This window comes from Haemaphysalis longicornis, unplaced genomic scaffold (assembly GCF_048455015.1).
Source record: "Haemaphysalis longicornis isolate Haplotype H1 unplaced genomic scaffold, Haemaphysalis longicornis Haplotype H1 scaffold_2, whole genome shotgun sequence".
NCBI classification, from domain to species: domain Eukaryota; kingdom Metazoa; phylum Arthropoda; class Arachnida; order Ixodida; family Ixodidae; genus Haemaphysalis; species Haemaphysalis longicornis.
Genome location: NW_027526295.1, coordinates 135365521 through 135392034, shown reverse-complemented (window position 1 = coordinate 135392034; position 26514 = coordinate 135365521). Strand labels below are relative to the sequence as shown.

General features: G+C 44.0%; 1 protein-coding gene across 2 annotated transcripts; it reads right to left on the bottom strand.

Annotated features, from left to right (window-relative positions):
* Positions 1 to 59: 59 nt before the first annotated feature.
* On the bottom strand, positions 60 to 26514 carry LOC144167404 (uncharacterized). 2 transcript variants are annotated; one of them, XM_077696676.1, is made up of 6 exons: positions 26433 to 26514; positions 26326 to 26369; positions 17285 to 17436; positions 14962 to 15029; positions 5700 to 5786; positions 60 to 278 (listed from the first exon to the last, which is right to left on the bottom strand). In XM_077696676.1, the coding sequence occupies exons 1-6, from the start codon at positions 26443 to 26445 to the stop codon at positions 163 to 165; spliced, it is 480 nt and encodes a 159-aa protein (XP_077552802.1). In that variant the 5' UTR covers positions 26446 to 26514; the 3' UTR covers positions 60 to 162. The 2 variants fall into 2 exon arrangements, with proteins under 2 accessions (XP_077552802.1, XP_077552801.1); XM_077696675.1 differs by having other exon boundaries at positions 26326 to 26504.

Here is a 26514-nt window from a genome sequence, read left to right as displayed (position 1 = left end):
CAAACTGTGAACAAAACGCATCTTAAAAAAAGAACGACGGCTCTACAATCCTGAAAGATACTTTTATTGCACTCGCAGGCTAACAATGGGGCATTCAATTTTCTGGACTACAAGAAAATCAATCAAAAGTACACAGATATACAACACCAACTACGATGACTGTTAGTTGCAGCTTTCGTCGTATACAGGTGACGTATGCCCGCAGATATCTTGATATATTTCATTGCAGTACTGAGGAACATCCGCCTTGATTTCAGCAGTTACCCAGAGAATGCACTCTGCGGAAATGGGAACAAAATTCGTAAAAGATGAGACTGGCAAAGCGGTTCTATGAATTTCTCATTCAGAACCAAACGGACGTATCACTGCCCGCAAGGAATGAGTGTATATTGGCGTCAATAAGGCTAAGGTGGCCACATGAAAAAAAAAAATTCCTAAATTTCCTTTTGTAATTAAAACACTTTGTTGCGATTGTGTTGACCAAGAATGTTCATGCAAAAAATATTCATTCTGCTTGTTTATGTAGCTGAATGAAAGCTGTGTTTTTTTTTAACTTCTCACGAGGCCACTGTATGAAAGAATTTTGACCCTGAAGGGAAACGACTGCCGAACACAAAACCTGATTTTTGTTTGCACTTCCAAATGTATGTAACAAACGGGACGGTTTTCCGGCGCCGATGTGGCAGTCACCTGAGATGTTTACCTTGAATAGTTTGTAAAAGAAGACGTTGTTATAGAAGCAAAAAACACAGGTCTCCTTTTTCCGCTACGGCTTTGTGACGCGAGGGAATATCTTAGAAGAGACCGCTTAATCTTCTTTTTTATAAAACCCTGGCTGAGAAATATCACACATGTGGAGATAAAATATACCGTAGGCATTTAGTCGTTTAAGGACGCGAACAACCTACAATTTGTTACAGGGTAGTCCTAAAAAGAAATAGAATTTCTAGCATGTGTCCAACCATATGCCTTCCGCGGAAGCTTGTGTATTATTCACTGACGAGTATTCCAAACTGTGTAAAATTATACCGTGAACTGTATATTTAGGCGAAGTGAAAAAAAAACGCAGTATTTTTAAGCCCGTTGGTATATATACTCGCACATCACCCGTACTAGCGCCTCTAGAAACATATGTTTGCTGAGCTTGAATATTTCAGTGTTTCGCAGGGTCCTCCGTGTTTTTCTACGTGAGCCATAGTATTTTCCCAAACATATGTCCACAAATCCCGCGTTTTTGGCGGCCTTGTTAAACATTTCTTGTGCAATTTATCAGCCGAAATGAACACAATGGCGTCACAGATTTATCGTTTCATTGGGTAGTGTTTTCTTTGGAGCGGTGCAATGCCGAGCGACGCAAGACTCATGATTTCTTTTATTTTACTACGCCCTTACCATTTAATCCCGAGACAACAGCGCTCTAATGCACGCGGTCCGCTTCGTACGACGTGCCCTGGAGAGGGATAAACCGGCGTTTTCCACTCCATTTATTTTATTTCGCTGCCTGTTCCCGATCTCTTTTACGGGCAAAGCCCCTTATGGGTTGGGGCTGTTGGCGTCTTCTGTCGTCGTCGTCATTGTCGTAATCCTCGTTTGTCTCATGTAGTCACGGCGCTAAAACACCGGGAAACTCGTTTACGCCCCGCGCTAGAACGTAACGCGGACTAAAAAACATCGGGACACTCGTTTACGCCTCGCGCTGGAGCGCTTCGTGATGCGTATTAAAAAAAACACGGGGCACTCGTTTACGCCTCGCACTGGAGAGCTTCGTCCTTTAAAGACAACAGGCTTTTATAACAAAGCCAAAGGCCGCTCGATGGGAACTAGTTCCCATCGAGCGGCCGTGGCAAAGCGGTATAGCTGTACCCACCAACGTTTTAAACTCCGCAAAACCGCCAAGGCGCCAAGAATACACTTGTACACTGCATGCGTCGCCACTTACCAAGCTTCTCGTTAGTGGAGATGACCTGAAATTTTTAATGTGGCGACGCCACACCAACAAGAGTTCTGTTTTCTATGGTGAATACTCCAGTTCATTTTCCTTTGAGTATTGCTTTACAACGCCTGCTGCTTCTTGTACGGAGCCTTGAAGTCTTCAGAGTGAGTCAGTGCAAGTCGAAATTTGTATTCTTAACCCCGCTTGATTATGCATGAGGTGTAAAGGTGCGCAGTTACACCCGACCAGTTGCCGAACTTACGCAAGAAATCAGGCGGGTAGTGGTGGGCGGGAGCTCAACCTTCGACGGCCCCACGCAGCAGAAGAACTATAACGTGCCAAGCTCGAGCAATCAACGCCCAGGTAACCGGCGGACCGCGACTTTCAAGATCTCATCGAGCCTACAAACGACCGAACACATATGCCGCAACCCCACGGCGACTGGTTTCGGACACTTAATCGAACGCCGTTTCATCGAACGCCGTTGCGTGGAAGCCGTTTCATCGAACGCTGTTTCAACGAATAGTGTCACATCGAACGCTATTTCACCGAAGATGGTTTATCAAAAGCCGTTTCATCTATTATTAATTATATCCCACAAAAGAGGGCAAGACCACAGTGGTAGCGTTTCCGCACGCTTGCTGTCAGTGACGTGGAAACGCATAGTTACGACTGTGCAAGACTCATGTAAAGGCCCGCATGCATTTCCGTTCTCCCGATGTGCGCATGCTTGTGGCAAGAAATTTTATTTTAATGCGGCGTCGGGGAATCCCGCTGATATCGCGTGATTTTTTACTTTGCACGTGTTTGGCGGTATATACAGCAGATATTTTACCCCAAAACGTTGACATATGATATGTTACCCCGAAACATTGCCAATGTTTGGTATAAAATGCTAAACGTCGGCATACATCTTGGAATGTGTCTAGGCGTGTTCGGAAAGTTGTCCTGCAAACACTGTATGCAAGTGAAGCCGATTTCTCTATCTATATAAGCAACTGTGCGCGCTTGCGTTCCTGCCACCTCACGAAATCCGCCGAGTAAGCCACAAGGATATGTTTGAAGGTAGCAAGTATTTGTATTCGCTATTTTGTCTGACGCGTTCGATCACATAAAGCTTACTTCTCCCCCAGCGGCGCCGCCTCTTCCTTTGTGGTGTGAGAAGAATTACATCGTGGGCAAAGCCCGTGCACTGCCGGGCGGCGTTGTGATTCGGAAGCCGCCGCAATTTTTTCCACAGTTATGTGCCCAGCCGTTGCCGCAGGGAAGCCACGTGAAACAATGCCGTGCCTAGCTGGCACAGTCCGTTCCTCCCAGTTGTGGGCAAATCCCACCCCGGTTTGAGCCGCTTCCCCAGCCGCCTTTAGCAGGAAAATCGAGCGACTTAACACAAAATGGATACCCTGCTACGAAGCCAGGACTGGCCAAAGCAAACAAGAGCAATCGTTGAACGATAAAAAATTATTATGCCAACAAATGCCGGTCAAAGATATCCTAAGAGAAATAGCTTGTAACTGAAAGATTGACTGTTTGAAATTTTGACTGAAGGTTTGAATGCTTGAGCGTGTTGAGTTCAATGAATACTTGGACTGAATGATTGAGATCTGTCCATTTTTCGCCAATCCTACATTATTTGTTATACCACTCGTTCCGTTTTAATCAACCGAGTTGCATGCTCCTGCAGAACCTGCGTTGGTTTGCTGCGCCAAATCGTGCTGGCAGGATACCACGTGTGCTCATCAGCGAGAACTGCAACTAAATGCTTTGAACTAGGAAAGGGCGACGAGGGATGAAGCCATGATATGGTGTGAAAGCGGCCTTAAGATGAGCATAAATAGTGTCAAAGATTTGTTGCACCAATGGCAGGTGCGTGCTTTTTGATGAAACGGGCCCCGCCGATTAGATACAACGGCGTTCGACCTAGGGGCTTCGATGAAACGGGTATGCCTTCGATGAAACGGCGTTCCAAGGACTGTCCTGGACACCATGGCGGTTACTGAACACACGCGTTCCTCGCTAGCTTCATCCAAATTTCTTGGTTTCACGATGCCCCGCCCCCTTTCTCCCACCGTTCGTTGTTTCAACCTCCGCGTCACCACACGGTCCTTTCTCACCACCCTTTACCGCTCTTATTACCAGATCTCTGCTTATCAGTGCCTTTCAAGCCGCGTTGCCACTGCGTTCCTTCCTGTCTCACTTTCTTCCATCACCCCCTCGTACAATCGTTCTTTCGCTTGGAGTCGGCATTTTACAACTCTTCTATTTTCCTCTCTCAGTTTGCTCGGCCGCGGCGGCCGTCCCAGCTTATCTCGCGTGCGCGCGAAGCACAGGGCTAGCGGGCTAGTGCCAGACAGCGTTGGGGTGCCGTGGCGGGCGGCGCATGGCTGGCGGGCTAGCGGGGACGCCCTGGAGGGGAGCGTGCCACAAAACAGGCGTTTCATTTTTTCTAGAATTTTGGAATTTCGGGTAGGGGTTTGCAATTTTCGCGAGAACGCGTAAAAATAGAGTACAGTAAAACTAGATCTAACGAAGTCACCGGCAACCACGAATTACTTCGCTCAATCGAGAACTTCATAATATCGGGAATTTTGTATTACGAGCAGTTGATTCCACCAATTCGGTGTCTAAAGGAAGCGCATGCCAGCAGCAGCAGATACCATGACATCGTAATTGCGGAAATCGCGGCGCTCCCCTGACAATATTTCAGCAATGCGCCAAAAGTCTGCGGTGAATCTAATAGTCCACCAGGGTTTGTCGTCGCACCCGAGCAGACGCGCGAAACACAGCGCTTTTTGTTGTACCGCTTCCCCGCTGCGCGGAATGTCCTTGGCTTTCATATCCTTGAACCACGTAAGCAGGAATTCCTCCAACTTCCCGTACCGGGGGGGGTCTTGAGGTTCTTTTTTTTCTTCAACGCAGTTCCAGGCGAAGTGGCATGGATGATGACGTCCTTTCGCTTCCAGATTGTAGAAATCGTGGTTACCGGGATGCTGTGGTCTGCGGTCAGGGGAGTGCTGAGTTTCTCACGCAGAACTCCGTAAAAAAGAAGCTAGACGCCTGCATTTTTTTTTTCGCACCTTGCGCGCAATAATATTCGTGGCGTTCTGTCGAAACACATTCAAAATTGCTCCTTTTTAAACGTCTATTTCTTGAAATTCCTCGTTAAATCGGGAATGGCACTGAGCGTATTTTCTTAGTTCACGTTCACGAAAGCATTGAGCCGTATAGGCACCTGCGGGTAATCCACATTTGTTCGTTAAAATCGGATTTCGTTAGATCGAGTTTTGAAGTTCGTAGCCCACCTCTCGCGTGAGACCATCCGCTAGGTCCGCATTGACCGTACCGCGATCATACGACGCTTTGGCGCCGTCCCTTGAAAGTCGTATTATCGGGGTTACACTGTAATAGATGAAATTGTAGCGCCGTCCGCGACAGTACGCTACAATGAAGTAACTGCTGCAAGGTGCACAAGAAGGTAAATCATTGCGACAAAATTTGTTAAGTGTAGAACGAAGAATTTTAATCACACATGCAAGTCGTTTGCTTACGCCCGACGCCCGAAACAAATTAAGAGCCTCGCATCCTCATCATCAGCTCAGCCACCTTTTGAAACTTTTATTCTAGAAGGAATAATCCGGGCTTTCCTCCGGCTCTCAGCTATTCTAAATCTTTTGTTTACGCTGGCCAACAAAGAAGTGGGTGTCACCACATGGACATGCATTTCCCGCTTGATTTAGTTTCTCCTTTACGCTTGGTGTTATCTCACCTTCTCTGTTCATGAAGGGCATTCTCATCACTGCGCAATTTTTGTAGTCAGCGTACTCAAACTTTCCAGTGATCTCGTGGTCAGGATCTGTAAAAAAATATAACGGGCGCAAACTTCTCATTGTAATGGTGGACATGTAAGTAAACACCACCATCTAGACCAATATCTGTTATGCAGTATTTAAGTAAGCCTTTGTTTCAGTGAACTGCTTTCCAAACTTCATCCAGCCAGCTTTTCTTCGTGCTAAGTTACCACTTGGGTGAATTGGTAGGTAGCGTTAATAAATTGTGAAGGCATAACAAAGCCGACACTTTTTACTAAACGAACCATGGAGCTTTTTTTGGCAATCTTGGCCAATCTCCCTACGTGAGTATGCTTGGCATGACAAACGTGCTCCGGGAACGCTGTGCAGTCACCGCGAGGCATGAACACAAGAGTGCTCGGCATTTTCTTAGTTTTATTATCTACCGGGTGGTCGCCGCAATCTAGGCCAATCTCCCTAAATAGGTATGGCTGGCTTGGCAAACGTGCGCAGGGTACGCTGGGCGGTCGTCGCGAGACCCGAACGCGCGCAGGAACGCCAGGCATTTTCTTGGTTTTCATAACTGCCTGGCGATCACAGCGAGGCTCGCGATAACGTGCGCTCACTCGGCAATTTTTTGGTATTTTTACTGCGGTCACGAAAAATTATGATATGTCAAACAGCATAAGTGTTAACGCAATAAAAAAATCGACAAATGGCTGCTTTTTCATAAAGTGATTAAACACGACACTCCACGGGAACCGTGAATAGTATGTATGAACAAAACGTTTTTGTGAAAGGGGTCGCCTGTGCCCTAAGAAAAGTGGTGATGGTTTGTAAGGGGGTTCATGGCCCATCTGGGCCCTAATTTGTTTTTATTCAATTACCCTATGTGCCCTTTCGGCCGTTACCTAGTGGCGGAAGAGAAAAGAAAACACATTTTAACATTAAAAGCGGCAGTACTCATGAAAGTACAAATGCAAACGCATTCATGAAGAAATACGTGTTTGCAAAATGAGGTTACAGTGGAGAAATTCAGAAGGCTATAGCGGAGGTTTACTTGTTGGAGTCATTTGTATTTGCCAAAGGCCTTTTCAAAAAATAGCAAGAAAATTTTAACCATCAAATTTGATATAAATGGCATATGGAGGCCATCTTAGGAATTCGTTGCAAATATTTACGAACCAAACGCAATTTTTGCAACGAATTGCCCACCATCTTCTAAATTATAATTACAGAAGTTCGGTAAGTATCAATATCGAGCCTATGATATTTTTGCTATTTTTAAGGAAATAAGATGTATCTCTAGCCGCTTTCTATCCACCGACAACACTATTATTTTACATAAATTAGGGATACATTGCGATCGAGCAAAATAAATTAAAACTTTAAATGGCTAGCGTTGGTGGGGCATCAACTGTTTAAAACAAATGCAACAAAAACTGGGTTTACATATTTTCTTCCCCCCAAAAGCCTATTTCGCGTGTGCTTGTAACCCATGACCGCCACATTATTTCCTTACCTGACGGGAAAGTTGGTAGCTTTGCCACAGACGACAACTTATCATTTCAGACTCATGTACAATCATTGTTGCAAAACTTTTGGAATACATTAGCTAGTGAAAGTATGGCCATATTTTCTGCTGCGCAATATTCCATAGTTATACTATAAATGTATCTACAGTAATATCTGCTAGTGCACTTCATTGTGAGGCACACAAAGGCTACCGATCGAGAACTGCTTAGCCTTATTGAACATCAGGCACTCCTACACAATACGATCACTCCTTTTCGATCTCATTCCACGCATTGATTTAGGTGTACTTTCTTTTTTTAAATCAATTTGTTTTGCTTAAATGTTGCGGTGTTTCTCTATTGGCTTGGTTATAACCATCTATCTTAGGCGCCATTGTCAGGGTAGGATCTCATGAACCCTAACCAAGGCTGCCAGGTCAGGTGATTTGTTGCCAAACTCGCTACTTTTGGAGAGGGAAACAGCGCAATAGAGACTAAACACAACAAGAAGAAAGGAACGACCACGAGCACTCACTTACACGCAATTTTTATGTTTCGCCATGTCACATACACACGCTGAGAGAGAATGCAAGAATGCAGAAATAACATGAATGCTGGAGATAACCCCAGGAATCATCACACTGCACCAATGCCATGTGTCACCAACGCGCGCTCAACTATCCGTGGAGCGGAAACTTAATCACTTTTTGGGAGAGGGAACACGAGGGTACGCTCACACAGTTTTTCTTTTCGGTGCTTTATTTCTTCAGCCTCAGTGTTTTCTCTGGTTATTTTGTCTTTGTTCAGTTGCAAGAAAGCGCTCGAGGATGCCACTTTCTTATTGTTGTGGTTCGTCGGTCTTGCGTTGTTCCCCTCTTTGTAATTGTGCACCAATTCGCCCAAACCTTAACAATTGCACATTTTTTAAAATCGTGGCGAGGGAAAATTTAGTATGGTGACTTGGCTACTTTCTGGATCCTTTGAGCATTGGTGATTTTTATTATTTCAGGGCTCTTCCGACGCCGCATGTTCAACAAAATTTTCCTTATAAGACCGTTAGGTGCATTTAAGTCGTAGAGGTAAACTGAACAAACAGAACAGAGCCAACTTTTAGGCAGATGAGAGTGATATGGCAAAGTCTTGTATAGGTCCCAATCAGTCAGTTGCTCAAACACACCACCGTACAGAGCTACTCACCACCACAAATCGAAATTTGCCTTGCTCTTTTTAATATCGGGCACCTGATGTCGTATGAAAGCCTTTATTTATTTCGAGCAACGTTGTCGATTTAAAATATCATGATTCAGTAGTTTAAAGGAGCTGGAGATTTTATGCAGAGTCGTGCGTAGTGTGTATAGCGATGAATATTTAGGCGCAATATTGTAAAAAGTCAGTGAAAGTGGTAAAACATGGTAAGCCATGAACGCCCGTAATACGTCGTTCATATTCCTTGAATGCTTTACCTAAACTTCCATATTTAGCTGTTTTGTAGACGGTAGTCCACCGCTGTCGCTTTCTCGCATTACAGCAAAAGAAATAAAAGTTGCGATTCGGTTTTCAACATCTCGGAATTTCTGCATTCTTTCCACGAAGATAATCAAAAAGTACCATCTCCTTGCTGAACCTGGCGACTTTTTTGTCTCCTTTTCACACATTTATTTTAAGGTAGCGAGTTTTATGGCTACTTTCGGCAAGTTCAAGCGACTTTCACTTGAGAAGACTGTGCAACCCTGACCCTAACGACACCGGATCCTCCACTCATAACAACATTCTCGTAGCGAAAGTTCTCAAAAGTGCAGAAAATGGACTACAAATTGCGGTGGTGTCGGGACGTGGAAAAGTATACCCGGTAAAGTTCGGTAGTTAAACATTACAATCGTGTTGTAAACTCTTAGAAATGGAAAACTGACGACCACATTTCGAAGTAACTACTCATTCTAATCTTGATTGATGCATTTGCTGCTAAAAGGTCTATTGTGTACGTACCCCAAGAAGTATTGTCGCATCGCTGATTGCTGGGTTTTAAAATAAAACTACACCATGTGACGAGGTCCTCACAAGATATCTGCATTTTCTGCACTTAAAGTCTGCATTTATTTCATGTTTTTTGGTACACAAGGAGGCGGGAGAAAAAGCCACCCAACGGTAGCTTGACGAGGCCCCTGCCTTCTGTAACATGGACAACATTGAGCACAGTACATACAAGAGCATTTCGTTGTCAACCATAGACAAAAGAATATGTTGTCAATTTTTCAACATTGTATAAATACATAGTTACGCACAGATACATCGAACACATACATACCCAAAGGTAAAATCAACTTGGCATACATGCTAAAATTCCCATGTGTACCGATGAATGCAAGTCAGAAGTGTAACAAGTATATACACATACATACAAATGCAAGACAGACCAATACAGCTCAACTTCGTAACCTAGTTTTTATCTGTACACTCTTACCTGTATGCACAATGCGAAAATGATTGATTGATTGATTGATTGATTGATTGATTGATTGATTGATTGATTGATTGATTGATTGATTGATTGATTGATTGATTGATTGATTGATTGATTGATTGATTGATTGAGTGAGTGAGTGAGTGAGTGAGTGAGTGAGTGAGTGAGTGAGTGATTGGGGGGTTTAACGCAGCGAAACTACGCAGGCGATGAGGCGCTGTGTAGTGGAGGGCTCCGGGATAATTTCGACCATCTGGGGACCCTTAACGCGCACCGAAATCTCGAAGACAAGGGCGTTCCCGCTTTTCGCCTGCGTCAGAAAAGCGGCAATCAGAACTAAACTAAATAAATGCCCTCGTGTACATTTTAAGAGACACATGCCGCTTACGTGGAATATACGTATCTTTGAGACTATTTTTAAGATGGAGTGAATCGATGTACCCGTTTTCCGCCACGGCTTGTTACGGTGGAAATGGTAAGTGGGGGTGGCAATGGATCACTCCAACTCACACACTACGGCGACAGAGACATTCTGCTGAATTTAGCAAACCTGTTGTGCTCAGCCTCATTAAATCCGTAAGAGAGGGATGAAGCATGACAGTTGAGGACGAGGAGACAATTTTACATAGAATCGGGTAATATTTACGGCTACCTTTCAACATTTGGATAAAAGCCCCCACATAGGCGGCGAAATTTATGCATCTTCTTTTTTTCTAAATTCTGCTATAGGAGTAGTCTTTTGTGCGTAATGTATGGTTGACGTAATCTTGAAAACACGAGGGCTTCAAGAAAATGGCTTTAATAAAACAGCAAAGTGAAGGGAACTAGGTAAGACAATACACGCATCGATCCTAAAGAAGGAGTACAACCACATACCGTTATCTCATAAACCAGGGGCCCAATTCTTTAAAAAAAAGGGGCGTCGTTTTGGAACGACGGCGTAGCGCTATGCAAATGCGTGTGTTTGGGGGTTGCAGCGCCGCATTGAGCTTCTTCGGGACGTGAGGATCCCTGCAGAAAGGCACTGGGGAAAGGGCGTGAAGCGGCACCCACTGCACCCCGCCGTTTCACTTGTCGCTTCGTGCCCTTGCCACAGTGCCTGTCTTCAGGAATTCTCACATCCCGAAGAAGCTCATTGTGGCGCCTTAACCCCCAAACACATGGATTTGCATGGCGATACTCCGTCGTTCCATAACGACGGCCCTTGTTTTTAGAGAATTGGGCCCCAGGTATTGGTATGCATAAACGTCGGTCGTAGATGCGTTTACTTAGCGCGCAAAAAATCGTCGCATGGGTTCCTTCTTTGTTTGCGCATTTTGTACTGTGAACGTTTGACGACCTATTGGAGTAACTTTCGGCGAACGTTGGGCACACTGTTAGAGAAGGTTCTGAAGCACTTTTGACACATTTTTGATGTCAGGAGGCTTTCGCTGTTCTATGAACTTTCTTTTGGAAGGAGCGTTAAACTTTTTAGCAGCAGTTGTCGCTCGTTACGGAATGCGGCATCTCAATTCGTTCATTACCTGTGACCTTGTGAGAATTTCAAATAATTGTTTAAATAATTAAACGATAATATATGAATAAAAAATTACTTAGAGTAATTGCTTTCACGCGATGGTTGAACCCTTCAAGGAGAGTTCATTACGCAAGTTTGGACCTTTTTTTTACAGCGCGCTGCAGTCATCCTCGATATATCGATATATCACGGAAGTTGTCAATTATCACGCCTTCGTTGAAACTTTTCAACATTTCCACCGTCAGGGGCTTTTGTGTAGCTTTGTATTTCTGGCAGGTGGGTGTTCTTTATTGAGTGTTGATTTAGTCATGGTTTAATGTCTGGCCATTACTTTTTTCTTCGTTTTTTAGCCACTTTTGCCACAGTTTTGGCCGCTGCTAAAGCACATGCAAGGCTTCGCGAAGGGCGCGTTTCCTTGAAGTGTTAGCGTACCAAAATGAAATGCATAAATATTTACCTTTTATTTCGCTTTACAGTCAGGGTGTAGACATGTAGTCAAAACAAAGGCTAGAAGTCATAACCAAAACTAAACATAACGAAACACAATGGACCCCAGTGGGAAGCATAAAACCATTCCGTTGGTAGCGAGGAGAAGCTACCATGTTTAAAACTTACGTACTCAGTTTCCAAATTCATAAGGCAATGTTTTAAGAACTAAAAGCGTGCAAGCCCAGTTACGCCAAACGGCGGGGATGGTGTTGTAAAGACAGGTTTGTAAAAAAAAATACGTCATAAAGAAATAAATAAACGTGAGAAATAAAACAGCAACACGAGAAGTGCCACAACCTGCTTGCTATACAACGCGAGGGCCTGGGAAGAGACCCGCGGCGGGCAGTTGTTTTAGTTGACTCTTATTGTTCGTTGAAGATAGCCAGAGGTTTTCGGAACCACCGCGGTAGCTCAGGGGCTAAGGCGTTGTGCTGCTGATCCTAAGGATGGGGGTTCGATTCCTGGCTGCGGGGACTGCTTTTCTCATGGAGGGGAAAAGCGGAAACGCTCGTCGGTTCGAGATTTCGGCACACCTTAAGCATCCCCATGTGGTCAAAATGAATCCGCAGCCCTCCACTCCGGCGTGGCTCATCGCCTCTTTAGCGTCGGCACGTTAAACCTCATACTCATAATCAATCAGACTTGTTCTGTCAAGGTTGGAGGCGGTATGGGGTTGCCAACTTTCATGTCTGTGTGGTCGTTACACAAGGATGGAGGTCATTGTCAATCCCGAATACATTACGTGTGGAAGAACATTGTTGATTGATCAGAGCCCTATGGAGTGGGACAGGTCATTTTGGAACGAAGTACAATTAGTGATGTGGGGAATTCGCCGTTGTGTGTTTAATAGCATGGAGGCCTGGTACTGATTGAAACCTCAGAAAACGAACAAACGATGGTGGAGATCAGCTCAAATGGCGGTAAACCATTTGCAGTATATGTATTGGTAATAGTTATGGGCGGGGAACCGTTTAAAATGGTTCGAAGAGGGAAAACTGGGCTAGTGATGTAGTTATTAACAAAGGTTTACCTTAGGACGCTGGGTTTGAATATTGCATCAGAGAATTCTTTAGGACTGTCGATTTGGTGACGCTGGAGTTCACCTTACTTTTGTCCCATGACACGCAGGTTTGCGGATAGCCGGAGAAAAAAGCCAGATTGGCGGCAGTTTTTTTCAAGTTGCGTTCAATTCGGGTTAGCATAAATGCCAAAACAGAATAATGTGTGACCCATTTTGCTGCGCACTCGGTACCCGAGAAGCGCTGATGCACGCTCGCAATTTACGCTTGGAACCACATTACTAATTCACCATTGCACACGATATGAGTGCGACACATGCCGTTCGCTGCAAAGAGGAGGAGGGCAGATGCGCATAGCAGAGCGGGTGTATGCACAGCAAGCCTTCGTTTAGTAAACAAATATTCATGGTTTAAGAGCAACAGAACCGCAGTTTAGCAATAACAAGGCGTTGATAAATATGACGAAGAAGTATATCTATCTATATATATAGCGAATCAGAAATGGCAAATGAGCGGCTCAGTGAAATAAGACAGAAAATAAGGGTTGGCAGTCCAGAAAACCTCGGAAAGCAAAGCGGAGGTTTTTGTGGGTCATAGAAACAGATGAAGAAATTTTTGAGTCAGAAAGCAAGTGGTGACTCAAAAATTTCTTCATTTGTTTCTATGACCCACAACAACCTCCCCTTTGCTTTCCGAGGTTAGGTTTTCTTGACTGCCAACCCTTATTTTATGTCTATCTCTCTCTCCCTCTCTCTCTCTCTCACTATATATATATATATATAAATATATATATATATATATTTATATATATATAAATATATAAATATATATATATATATATATATATATAACGGCGGATTTTTTCTCGACTTATATTTTCGGTTATTTATCAATGAATCAAAAAAGAAACGTGACAAGCACACTCGGCCCTATTAAATATTTCGAAAAAAAGCCGAATAGCACTGGCAATGACGACTGCAACCTTGATATATATATATATATATATATATATATATATATATATATATATATATATATTCGAGATCTCGAATGCCTCGATATATTCGAGGCATTCGAGATCTAATCGAAAGGCGTGGGTTCGGTCCCCACTCTGGGCGCGTGTTTTTCTTTCTTACTTTCTTCCGTATATTAAAAAAAATATTAACTTCATTAACCGTACTAAAAAAAGAGCCTAACCAAACCCCTGTGCCTCCTTTGGCGTTGTAGACTGCCGACTTATCTTTCTGTATTTCCCCAACGAGCCCCTCATTTCCTTACTATATTATTCTGTGAAAGCCTAGCGAGGGTCTCGATTCTGGCAGCCTTGATGCCTAGGTAGCATAAGAGGGCTTCCCGCCAGTTACCCGCTGAAGACAGGCTGTAGACGTTCTAGTCACGCCCCGGGGGTTGAAAAGAAGGTCCCCTTCTCCCCGTGTAGTCTGAGTGGCGCTGGCTACCACCCTCAAGCGTCAGATACACTTCTAGTAAATATAAATAGCCCAGAAAGTGACGGAGAACACAGTCGCCCAGATAGCCGAATTGGTAAGGCATTCGAGATCTAATCGAAAGGCGTGGGTTCGGTCCCCACTCTGGGCGCGTGTTTTTCTTTCTTTCTTTCTTCCGTATATTTAAAAAAAATATTGACTTCATTAACCGTACTAAAAAAAGAGCCTAACCACACCCCTGTGCCTCCTTTGGCGTTGTAGACTGCCGACTTATCTTTCTGTATATATATATATATATATATATATATATATATATATAGTTTTATGAAAGGAACACAAGACGGTTGCATAATTCTACAAATTCGTAATTTAAACGCGCATAGGCTTTCGTTGTATCATATCGCATCGGGTGAGCTGCTAGTAGGTAAGCTGGCAACTTTATTAACGCTACCGGTATTCATGGGCCAAAGCTGCTGGCAGAGGGGGAGATTGCACACTTCGCCTGTTTGATCGCTTTGTGACCAGTCAGCAGGTTTTATGACTAAGAGATAAAGGAATATTGAGAACCTTTACTACAATAGTTTCTTGGAATGGCAATGCAAAAAGGCCTTTCGGGTAGGCTACGCAGTTAAAGGAGAGCGGAGAGAAGCCCTTACATCCCCTGCAATCACGTCACGCCTTAATGCATCATCTGCCAACAAATGAAATTTCCGGCCGACTTAACGATCCCTACCAAGTAGGCAAGTATTTTATAGGTTCCCAAGTACAATCATTCATATAATATAATAGGATTTACCATAATCAGGTATGGCGAGGAATGTGTCCACAGTGGGCCCTGGTTTCACTTGAAAAGAGACAGTTGTTCTGAAAGATTGGAAATGGTATTTGAAGTAATAAGGTTGGGAGGCCACTTCCTTTCTGTGACATTCGTTCAAAAATACCGCACAGACCCCTATTGTAGGGCACTTAATTAGGAGGTCACAAAAGGTAAGTGTCGCGACAAAGCGAAAAGATAACATCAAATTTGGAATGAACTAAAAATACGGAGTGACAAACAACACGTTGTGTAAGAGAGAAATGATACCTCACAAAAAAAAGTCATTGCAAGTTGCACACGGGAATATTGCAGATAAGAAGCGAAAACAAATACCTAAAAAACCCGAAACTAAGCCAAAAATCTAGTTTCTAACTCCGAATAAAAAAACGGCTATATCAGCAAACCATGTAACACGCTGAATTTCCTGAAAAATGTATCACAGGCGGCATTAGTTCGTTTGTTGTTTATAATGGCGTAAATGGCGATAATAGGTTGAACAGAATTTTGAAAAACCAAGAAATAACTATGAGTAAAACAAAATTTCCTAAATAAAGATCTGATGAAATAAAAACTATCAATCTTATGCATCTCCGCCAAAAATCAAAGTCTAAACAAAGAATACCCGCTATAAAATGTATGAAATGCGAATTAAAAATCCCCAAAAGCAGTAACCTGCGTAAGGTCCTTCGTTTCTACAAAAAAGGACAACTGGCGGAATTAACACATTTGATCGTTATAATGGCGTAAATAGAGATAACAGTCGGAGAGAATCTTGCAAAATCCAAAAATAAATAATAGGAACAATAAAAGTTTAACAATAACGATCTGCCGCGGAGGAGGGACTTCAAATTTCGGCCACCTTCGCAGTTGAGATTAAAGACTGAGGAGAGAGCGGAGCTGGTGGTTTTCACTAACTTTAATCTGGCTTTTCTTAGGTCTTCCCCTTTCTTAAGAGAAAGATGGTGAAAAAGCGAAGCTCTCTACATGCAAACTGAGTCAATTCAAAACCCACAATCCAGCCCCGTCAAGTCTAAAATCTGAACTGCCAAAGTGCAAAACCAATGTTCACTTCAACTCAGCAAAATCAAAAACTAACGCCCACGCTGCGAACCCAAATTTAAAGCTTAACGCCCCCGAATGCGATGATAGCGCAATCAGATAGACGCGGGTTTCATTACGGGAGGGACCCCGGTTTGATTACGACCGCAGGAAGCGGATGTTTCTTGCGTTGCGCAATCCCCTCTGCTTCCCCTGGGGTCATTGCCGCCTCGCCACTTTCGCTCACACTTCTAGGCCTAGAATTTGCCTCATCTCAGCTTTGCTGCGTCCGCTTTGAGCGACGAACGCCATGGAGGTAACTCAAGGTTGAACATCTCCAAAACTGAAGACTAAACAAAAAAAGACAGCGAAACAACGCCGTACATACTCATAAAAAAACGAACCTTGTACCGGCGTCGTAAACAGAAAACCCCCTAACGCCCCGCATTTCCACAAAAAGGGATAACTTGCGGGGTAAACATATTTCCACGTTTTAATCGCGGAAATGAAGATAATCGGCGAGCGAAATTTTGAAAAACGAAAGAAAAAATAACAACACTGACCCGAAGAAATAAAAAATATGCACCTTAGACATCTACTCTAAAAGCTGATGAATACGCATGAAGACCCAGAAAAGGTCGTTCCAAATATGAAGAATAAAATAGCCACTTCAGCAAACCATGTAACGCCCCGCATTTCCACAAAAATGCATAACTGGCGGGGTTAACACATGCAATTTTGATAATATATAATATAATATAATTAGGAATATAATTAGGAATAGAATATAATTAGGAAAACCCAAGAAACAAGAAAAATAGAAACATAATTTTGTAATAATAAACTTACGAAAGCAAAAGTATGCATGTAATCATCTCCTCCGATAAAAGAAAAGTAAATTTTAAAATAAGCCGCCTAACGAACCTGGGAAAAATGAATAAAGCAGTGAAAAGGGACGAACTCTGCACAATTTACCTTGTATCTGCGGATAATTATGTAATTGGTGAAGTAAACGCACTTAATCGCTAGAATGGCATAATGTTCATCTTTGAATAAAAGTAACACAGCGAAACTAAAAAAACAATAAAACAACCCAGTGTATTTGCCTTCTGATAGCCAAAAGTGGCTGCAAAGAGCTCGCACTCTAGACAAGAGGATTAAAATGCTACGCGTTAGTAGACACATCCATGAGTTTCTCCAGATTTTGTCCTAACTACACTTTAGTAGTATGCCCACTCAGCACTTTCGCAAGACGGTAACTTACTTGTCTTGGCCATTCCCACCGCCGTATATCCAGACGTATGTTGCGGAGGGTGTATCCTTGTCGAAGTGAGTGCGTTGCGTTACAAGGCAATCCAAATCGTCGTCCTCGTCTATGTCAAATATTGCAGTGCCATAGTCAAACAATTCAAATATCTAAAAAAAATGTTCGTATTTATGAGCTGGAGTGCCAAAGCCTCTCACGCGAGAAGAAAACGTTCTGCGGTAGAGCTGTCTGCCATTGTTTGAGACAAAACACTCGAATCACAGGTAACTAACCAAAAACGTTTTCGCAACTACGTGCCAAAAACCATCCTGAAATGTAGCAAGGTAGTTTTCAAGGTATTTCAAGGTTCAAATCAAGGTAGTTTTTGTAGCTTTCAATCATGTTGTGAAATATAAATGCAATGGAAGGGATACATTTTGGTATGTAATATTTTGTTAGGCGTAGGTGTCGTTACGCAGCGCCAAGGAAAAGTTCAGACTTAGTGTAACACTCCAAACCGACACGGAGAGTGCAGCCCAATGTTTTTTAACTAGGGCTCTCCATTTCACCCTGCATTTTCTCAGCACAAAACGAGCGATGCCAGTGCACCACGAGGTAGTACGAGAGGGTTTAAAAATTCTTAGGCACTTTTTTATTTGTATATTTATTTTTGAAAATACTGCAGGCCAGAGTTAGGCCCAGGCAGGAGTGGAAAGATAAACACATAGCATATCAGGCAAATTTAATTATACAATCTCTATCTCAGAAACACGAATTTTCTTCCAGCCGAAGCGCAGATGTTGTCAACATGAGCCGACCAGGACCGGTTTCTCGTAATCGTTACACCAAGTTATTTTAAGCTATTTGTTAAACTCACAGGGGTGTTGTTAATTGTGTAGTGGTATTCAAGAGGGTTCTTTATGTTCGTTATATGCATGAACACTGTTTTATCGGGGTTTAGTGTCATGCACCACAGGTTGCACCATATGAGCACGCCATCGAGGCTTTCGTTTATAAAAACCTGATCGTTAACATTTCATTATCTCTGAAAAGCAAGCAGTCATCTGGAAATAGACAAGTATTTGCGTCCTGGTTTATACAAGTTCTGATATCGTTAATATAAATAAGAAAAAGCAGCGGCCCGAGCACGCTTCCTTGGGGGTGTCCGGAAATAACGCGGAGGGTATTAGAGTGAAAGCCATATAAATCAACAAATTGTTCGCGGAGTTCAAGTTATGATATGATGCATGTCCCAAGCGAGCAAGGAAAACCGAGTTTGTTTAGTTTAAATATTAATCCAGGGTGTTTCTTATGTCTGATTCCGAGATTAAAGGGGGAAGCAAAACAAATTATATTAATTTCAGCTGCTACATCGTGTTTGCGTATTCTCTTTGGATGATCCGTTGTTCGGCGAGAATGACTCTGACGGGCAGACTGGCCGAAAATTACACGGCAACTTTCCCATACTCAGTGCTCTTCACTTAAACTGTTCTAACCACGTGCCGTCCCGTTCACCTATCGCGCGGATTGCATCAGGCTAACTCTTGTTCTACTCTAGCAGGGTGACGAGCAGGCGCTGTGAGAGCCTTGGTGTAAGCGCACTTGGCTCCTTCTCTGATTACCCGAAATCAACTACCCCACTAATCCACATCTGTTGCAGTAAAGCGCAGGTTTAGTGTTCTAACTGATGGCTTCTGTAACTCGTAAACGCTTTACTGAAAGTGAAAAAACGCTTCAGTGGCCGGAATCGAACCTGGGTCCCTTGCGTTATAGAAGCCGGCTTCTATCCGATTGCTCCATTTCGACATGGCCGAAGTGGTTTGGGAAACTTAGACGACGACCGTCACTAGAAAGCTTCGCGTTTTACCATTTTTAGATGCGACTGCATGTCATTCACTCACATGTCCCTGCATCAGGCGTCGTCGGCGTTGTCGTCGGCGTCCGCCCCTCCCCCATTCTTCTCGCCGCGCGAGCTGCGCTCTCCGCCGCTCACCGATCTCCTCACCGATAACGAACACTCTCTCGCGAGGGGCCTTGGATTGGATTCGATTGGTTTGGCGTAGATTGGCTTGACTTGGCTTGGCTTGGCTTGGATTGGATTAAAGTGGATTGTGTTGGATTGTGTTGCGTCATAGCCGCGGCAGACGCACTGGCGCCGGCGCGTCCCCTCACCGTTATGCGCGCTATAAAACGCGGTGCCTGCGCCGCTCCGCTCCATCGTTCCAGCGCCGTTCCTCCGCTGTCCAACGCTGCAACGTGAACCCCCTATGCGTCGCATCTACACAGGGGTTGCCGCGAGGGGAGGTGGGAGTTTTGTTTCGTCGTTTAGAAGAAGGGGGCATAAATTTTAAAGAAAAGCTTTGTACCTCTACCAGCCACATGGTTTCGTCGTGGCGTGGGCGAGAGGAACTCCAAAACATGCAAAATAACACTGCTGTCACGGGTGTAGCCCGAAACAACTCAATCTCGTTTAAACCCATTCCGTTTAAACCCACTCCCGAAATGCCCTTCCCCTTTGGCCCATCCCGTGTGCGCCCGTTCCCGAAACGCCCTTCCCGTTTCAGCCCGCTCCCAAAACGCCCGTCCCATTTCAACCCGTATCCTTTCAACCCACTCGAATTTCTGAAAATATGCGTTACTCTTTTTGAAAGTGTTTCCCAAAATGTGCATCCGAGCAACGGGCCATACATTACTCTGGAATTGAGCATACGGCCAATATTTCCGTCCGATAAAAGTTTGCGAATGTCTGAGGCCGACAACGTGCTCGGGGGATTTTTGGTAAAGGAAATGCTATCGCATTTCTCGTTTTCTGGCCTCTGTACGGAATAAAAAAAATTTGCTCGTTCATTCATGACTCTCGTCAAAAAAACAATCGCTCTGAAACAAATTATGCTCTCGAATTACTTTTTTTTTCACTACCGATGCTCCTAGCGGCCACCACGGCCAACTAATCAGTCAGGGCAGGAAAGATTGCAGTGTCAAAAAATTGTGCATGAAATATCCTGCATCGATAAGGGTTCTAATCCTGACAGTTGCACGGTTTTTTATATACAGGGTGATCAAAGTTAAGTCGACAGATTTTTTTTAAATAGACGCTTAGATTTACGCGAAGACCACCTCTACAGTGAGGTTTGGCGCCCAGGGGGACACCTAATTAGGAGGTAAGTATTGATTTAGGTGGCTTATTTAACTAAAGATGATTAATTACTTTTTAGTGGCTGCAGTAACCAGGCATGTTGTATTAGAAAGTTGGACGCAATCGCGTTTCTACTCAGTTTCAATTGGCAGAATTCTTCTAGCGCATCCGCAGTCCGAGATATCAAATGACGAAGTTTAATGGCCGTTCGCATGATTACGCATGCTAGAAGTCAACACCAGCGCATAGCTCCTCCCTTTTGTGCTGTGTTTCTATAGCGTTTCCGAGTAGTGCAGATTGCGATAACGCCAGCCAAGAATGAATGGGTGCCAGTTATTACTTTTTCCTGTGCCACCACCCCTTTGTCGAAGTGAGCACCGTACACAGCAGGCACATCAAAGAAGGGGGAGCTTTGCGCCGGTGCCGACTGTCTTGCATGCGTAATCATGCGAACGGCAATTAAACTTCGCCATTTGATTTCGCTGACTACGGATGCGCTAGAAGGATTCTGCCAATTGAAACTGCGTAGAAGCATGATTGCGTCTAACTTTCCAGTACAAACATGCCTGGTTACTGCAGCCACTAAAAAGTTAATTAATCAATTTTAGTTAATTAGGTCACCTACATCAATAAAAACCTCCTATTTATATGTCCCCCTGGGCGCATAGCCTCACTGTAGAGGTCTTCTTCACGGAAATCTAAGCGCCTATTTTTAAATGAGCCTGTCTACTTAACTTTGATCACCCTGTATAATCAAGAAGCGTGCACCTAAGTGTAAATGTAACTACTGCAAGGACCCATTCGATGACACTACGTGCATTGCATGTGGTGCATGTTTGCACTGGTATTTCAATGAAAATTTCGGTAGCCGCGGCAACTGGTTTCTGCAAAAAATGCTTGAAGCATTATAGAAGGGTGACTACCTAGTGTCTGCTTTGCTTTTTCACGTACTGTTTTTATGTGTATTATCCGTAAAAAGTACACGCGAAAGAATAAAGCTTGGGGGTTCCTAATGCCTGGATGACAAATGTGTGCGCACAATTTACTAAAAAAAAACAATTTCAGCTTTATACGTCAATGGTCATTCTTTTACTGACATCTGCATTTAAACTGACCGTTAGCCACACAACTATATGGATCGTACACGGGATGGGCCCATAATAATCATCGGTTGCATCAAATACGTTTTTTTCTGTAGTAAGGTAGATTTTCCTGTGTAGAGAGAAAACAGATGCCCTGTACTAGCCCTAATAAGTTTTTAATTGTATTTGTTAAAAGACCAAGCTACGTTCTCGGAAGAGCTACGAACGCTACAAACTGCACCGCGGCCGTGGAAAAAGGTTATATTTGTTTATTCCCGTCTTTTCCTTTTTTGTATGTTGCATATGTTAAGAAGTGCATGCGAATCCTTATATAAAGCAATTCGATACTTTAAAAATGAGATATGCAACCATCGGGACTCGAACCCGCACTGCTGCCGGAGTATGCATGCTAGGAACGCATTTCAGACCACTTGACCAACGCAAAATAAGACGGAATTGTGCGGTTTCAGCTGTAAATCACCAACGCTGTACCAGGTCGGAGGTAACACATCAACCTACAAGTTCTTCTTTAATTAGCGCCGCGTATCGTTAAACAGACCGTTACAATACGGCTGTAGGTTAATAGGGCGTCTCCGTACTTTGGCTCACGAAGTCGTAACTGTGGAAAACCTACTGTGGAATACTTTTGACGCACCTTCAATTGAAGTTGCAGGTTACGGTGGTAGAAAGTGTAATTTTTGAGTTTCGGTTTCGTCGGACCTAGCTCAAAACATAGGGTTAAAACACAGTCGAACGTAACTTTAATTGCAAAAATTCCAGCCCTCGGTCCCTGTCACCTGCGTCGAACTAGGTACGTTATTCCGGGAAGGGGCTAAAGGGGAAAATATGAAACGGGAAGGGCGTTTTGTACCGCATTGAAGCGGGAGGGAACAAACGAGAAGGTTGAAGTGGGAAGGGATTCAAACAGGAACAGGCGAAATGGGAAAGGGCGAAACGGGAAGGTCGTTTTGCGCTGGGCTAAAACGGGAGGTTACAAATGGGAAATTTGGAATGGGAATGGGTTCAAACAGGAACTTCTCGTTGGCACCGCCAAGGATCGAACATGGGATTGAAGTGAAGCAGAACGACAGCCCATCGTCTTACCAACTAAGCTGCGCCCGCACGTGTGGGAGGGGGGTATAGACGCTGGTTTTTATTAAACGGCTGGGAAGGTGGAGGGCGGGCGCTTTGGAGGCGACACATGAAACAAGAGTAAGAGAGAGGCAGTAAGAGAGATCACGCAGTAGCCACCCACCACCTCACGCTTCGAAATGCGCTCCTGTAGGTTTTCTCCCTGCCGACGCACGGCCGGGCTAGAGCGGCGGCGTACGCCGCTCGAGCCCCGCGGTTGCAGACGATGCTGTTTCTGGAACGCCGCCCCTGCGAATCCCAGATAGTGGCTGCCAGAATAACTGGTTTCACTCTTGGTAGAGCCCCGTGTGTGAATTTAAGTGACATCGCATAAGCAATAGTTGTGGGTGTCGTTTATGGCTTTGCTTTCCGAGTACCCTCACAGCGTGGATTGGTACCACTTTTTTATTCAATTCCTTTCCCAGTCGCGGCAGTTTTCGTGCCATTCATATTGACTATGACCCTCACTTTACGCGCTTGATGACACACACAAGGCTGCCATTTTAATGCGTAATACTGATCGTGTACGCGCTCGTTTGTAAGCCGGCACTGGGTATCTGAAAAAAAGTATTTTCTGAAAGGATTGGCAGGGATTCTGGATGTTGTCATCAGTATTGGTAATTACCTGTGACCGAGTAAGAATGGTCGAGTGAAGAAAACCCAATCGATAGCGGTGGTAATCAAGATGCATTTATTCGTCAACGGTCCAACTTTTACACGTGGAGGTATCAGCATTCCCCGTGGAACATGAGACATCCAACTCAGCGAAATGCAGAACATCTCGAATTCTTTGATTTAGACTGTTGTATGTTTTCGCAAAGGAGCTGCCAGATGACGGAATATAGCAATGGTCTTCGAAACGACCTTCCACTGTACTACTACAACGCTCTGTAAGAAGGCTTGAATCACAGCTGATTTAGTAGAGTGATGGAGAAGTTCAAGGTCATCGACGGCTTCCTACTACTATGAATCGCCACGTGTCCGAGATAATGGCAACGTTTTTTTTTGTGAAGTCAAGGATGTGACGGAAGCCCATCTGGTCGGGATGCATTTTGATGAAGAAAGACAAGGACACCGACCACAAGTTAGTTTTTTTTTGTTCCCTGTACAAGAAATTCTTAGCGTTCTCACACTTGCAAATAGAATGGGATGCTCCTACTTTTTTGTAGCGATAAGGTGGGGCTGGTGGTTTTTTCTTTGTGTAACAAAATCTCTGACAATTACTATAGTCCTTAAGGCGAAATATATGCGGAGGGCGGACATTGCGTCTTGTCGGTCACGGAGGGCGGAAAACATGCGGAGGGCGGAGGGCGGAAAACATTGCGTCTTGTCGGTCACGGCGCATATGTGCTGCGTCTCAGGAAGTGATAGGGTGATCAGCGACCGCAGGGCGGCGCGCGCTACTTTATCTCGCAGCGCGTAGCCACCACTGAGTATGTTGTGACAAATCCCGTGTAAACCTTCTGCGCAAATTTCACGTGGTTCGGGTTAGCCGCGAATGGAAGAGGAGCGTCTGGCAAAAGTGGGAGGGGGTGGCAGTGAGACAGATGACGCCATTGCACAGCGCGTGCCGCCCTCATCTCATACACTCAACAATGCTCTCCGTTTTGCTTCTGCCTTCGGTACCTCGTCCGCTCGCCCGATTACGCGGATATCGATGCCGCCGCCGGCAAACCAGGGGGCGCCAACATGCTGCACACTAAAACTATACTCTTTTTTGTTCAGCTTTTCACCAGTACAATACCTAATTTTGTCTCATTATAAATATGATACCGTAAGGGGACATTGCTTCCACCCATTTTTCCAAGATGCGGCTCCGTCGTTCTGTGAAGCGCGATTTGGGCCTATCACTGGAGTTAAAAGCTTACATTTCAAGAGCATAGTTATTTCGCTTCATCCTACAGCGTAGGTACATTATTCAGAAGACTGAAGCTCCCTGCGCGCTCGCGCCACAGAGAGCCGGCCCAATTGACCGAATAACGCCACGAAGCCTTTTTTGTAAAGACGCCGCCATTATTGCTTAATGTCAGCTTCTACGGTATGTGAGCATAGGTTTTCTGACTGCATCGTTCCCTATGACTGAAGCAGCTTAAAGGGAAAGCCTTCTTATCGGAACCGATGGCGTTCTGTCAAAAAACTAATACATTTCCTCATAGGCTGGTTTGTAGACCAAAAAGAACTAATAAGATTTCAGGAGACACGGCGAAGGCTTGAAACCGGCCTTCCATTGCGTGAAAACTGTTACTTGAAAATAGCGTAAAATAAATGGTTCTACGTTAGACAATACACGCACAGACCATGAAGTCGAGTAAAAAGGTATAGAAGCAATAAATAGTAGTAAAAGGCAATTAGATATCGGTATATATTTCGATCATTCGCAGATGCGTTTTTTTAAAGCGCAAATGATCGTCGCATGGCTTCGTAATTTTTCTGGGATTGGAGTCTGACGATTTGACGATTGATTGGACGCACTTTCAGCGAAATTATTAGAAATCCTTGTTGGTTTGATATCTGATGCTGATTATTAAGTTTAACGAGCGTACGCTACTTAGGCGATGAGGCACGCCCTGTTGGAGGGCTCCGGATTAATTTGGGTCCCCTGGGGATCTTTACCTTGCGCCCAAATCTGGAACACACGGATGTTTTTGCTTTTCGCCTGCACCAGAAAAACGGCCCCCCGGCCGTGGTTTGATTTGATTTGAGAAGCGTTGAAACTTGAAGTAAAGGTAACAAAGCTGCAGATGACTTTGGTCTGCAGTAGAGTATTGCATTTTTTTTGAACGTTTATTTATAGTGAAAGTCTGGATTTCTTGGAAATATGATTCCTTTTTTTTCAAATTCTCCACCGTTCTAACGCTTTTATAAAAACTTCCACACAGTAGTGACTATGCAAAGTGTGTGTTTTCTTATAAGCAGAAAGTGGTAAATAATCAGAACGCACGAGTGTAAAAAAGGCAGATTGAAATACACAGAAAACACAACTGCGCAACTATCAGTTTGACTTTTTTTGGACCCAATCGTAAACACCTAATGTCAGAGTTTTAAATATCAGCTGTCTGCTTATTTTACAATAGGTTATCTCAGAAAATTTGACACAAAATTGATAGTTGCAAAACTACTGTCACAGATTATCAACTCGCCTAGCTACTGTGCGGGCAACAATTCCATTGCTCCGGACTTCTAAATTTAGGGTACTACTTTCACTAGCTCATTCTGCTTGCGGATTAATGATCATCACATTAGCAGCCAACTTCTTGCTCATATTAAAAAGTTGTGGCTAATCTAGCTCTTCAAAACAATTAAAGGGAACCCGCGGCACCTGCAACGTGTCGACAAGGGGGCTTTTTACTGCATCGTGTTGAGCAGAAGCCATCTTTTAAGAGCTTCGGAGTAATATAACAGAGTTTACGTGCAAGCGCAAACCTCCCGTACAATTCTTTGTGCTCTCAATTTGCTTTGGATTGAGGTACAATTACTCTCAAGACGAATCCGTTCCTCATTCCGTAAGTGACAGACTTATGTAATAAATGTCTGAACAGGTTTTTTTAAACTTCGGCCTAACTCCTCTCGCTACCCCTGGCCATTTCTATTGTGGCATATTTATGGCGAACAATTCAATAGTGCTTTATTATTGGCTGCAGAAGCACCCATATACAGCACTAAATATTTCTGGCATTAAGTGAATTCATAGGTAGTGAACGGGGGCTTACTTTGAAAACGTCCGGGACATCTCCTGAATCATGTCTATCTTCCTCTGACCAAGCAAGACAAACGCCAATTGACACGATGCAGATGCCAAGGAAACGGAAAATATTACCTGACTCCTTCATATTCCTGCTAGAGCGCTTCCCGGAAGCCAAAATGTACTCCTCACCCTGCAAGCTTTATACCAAAACTCT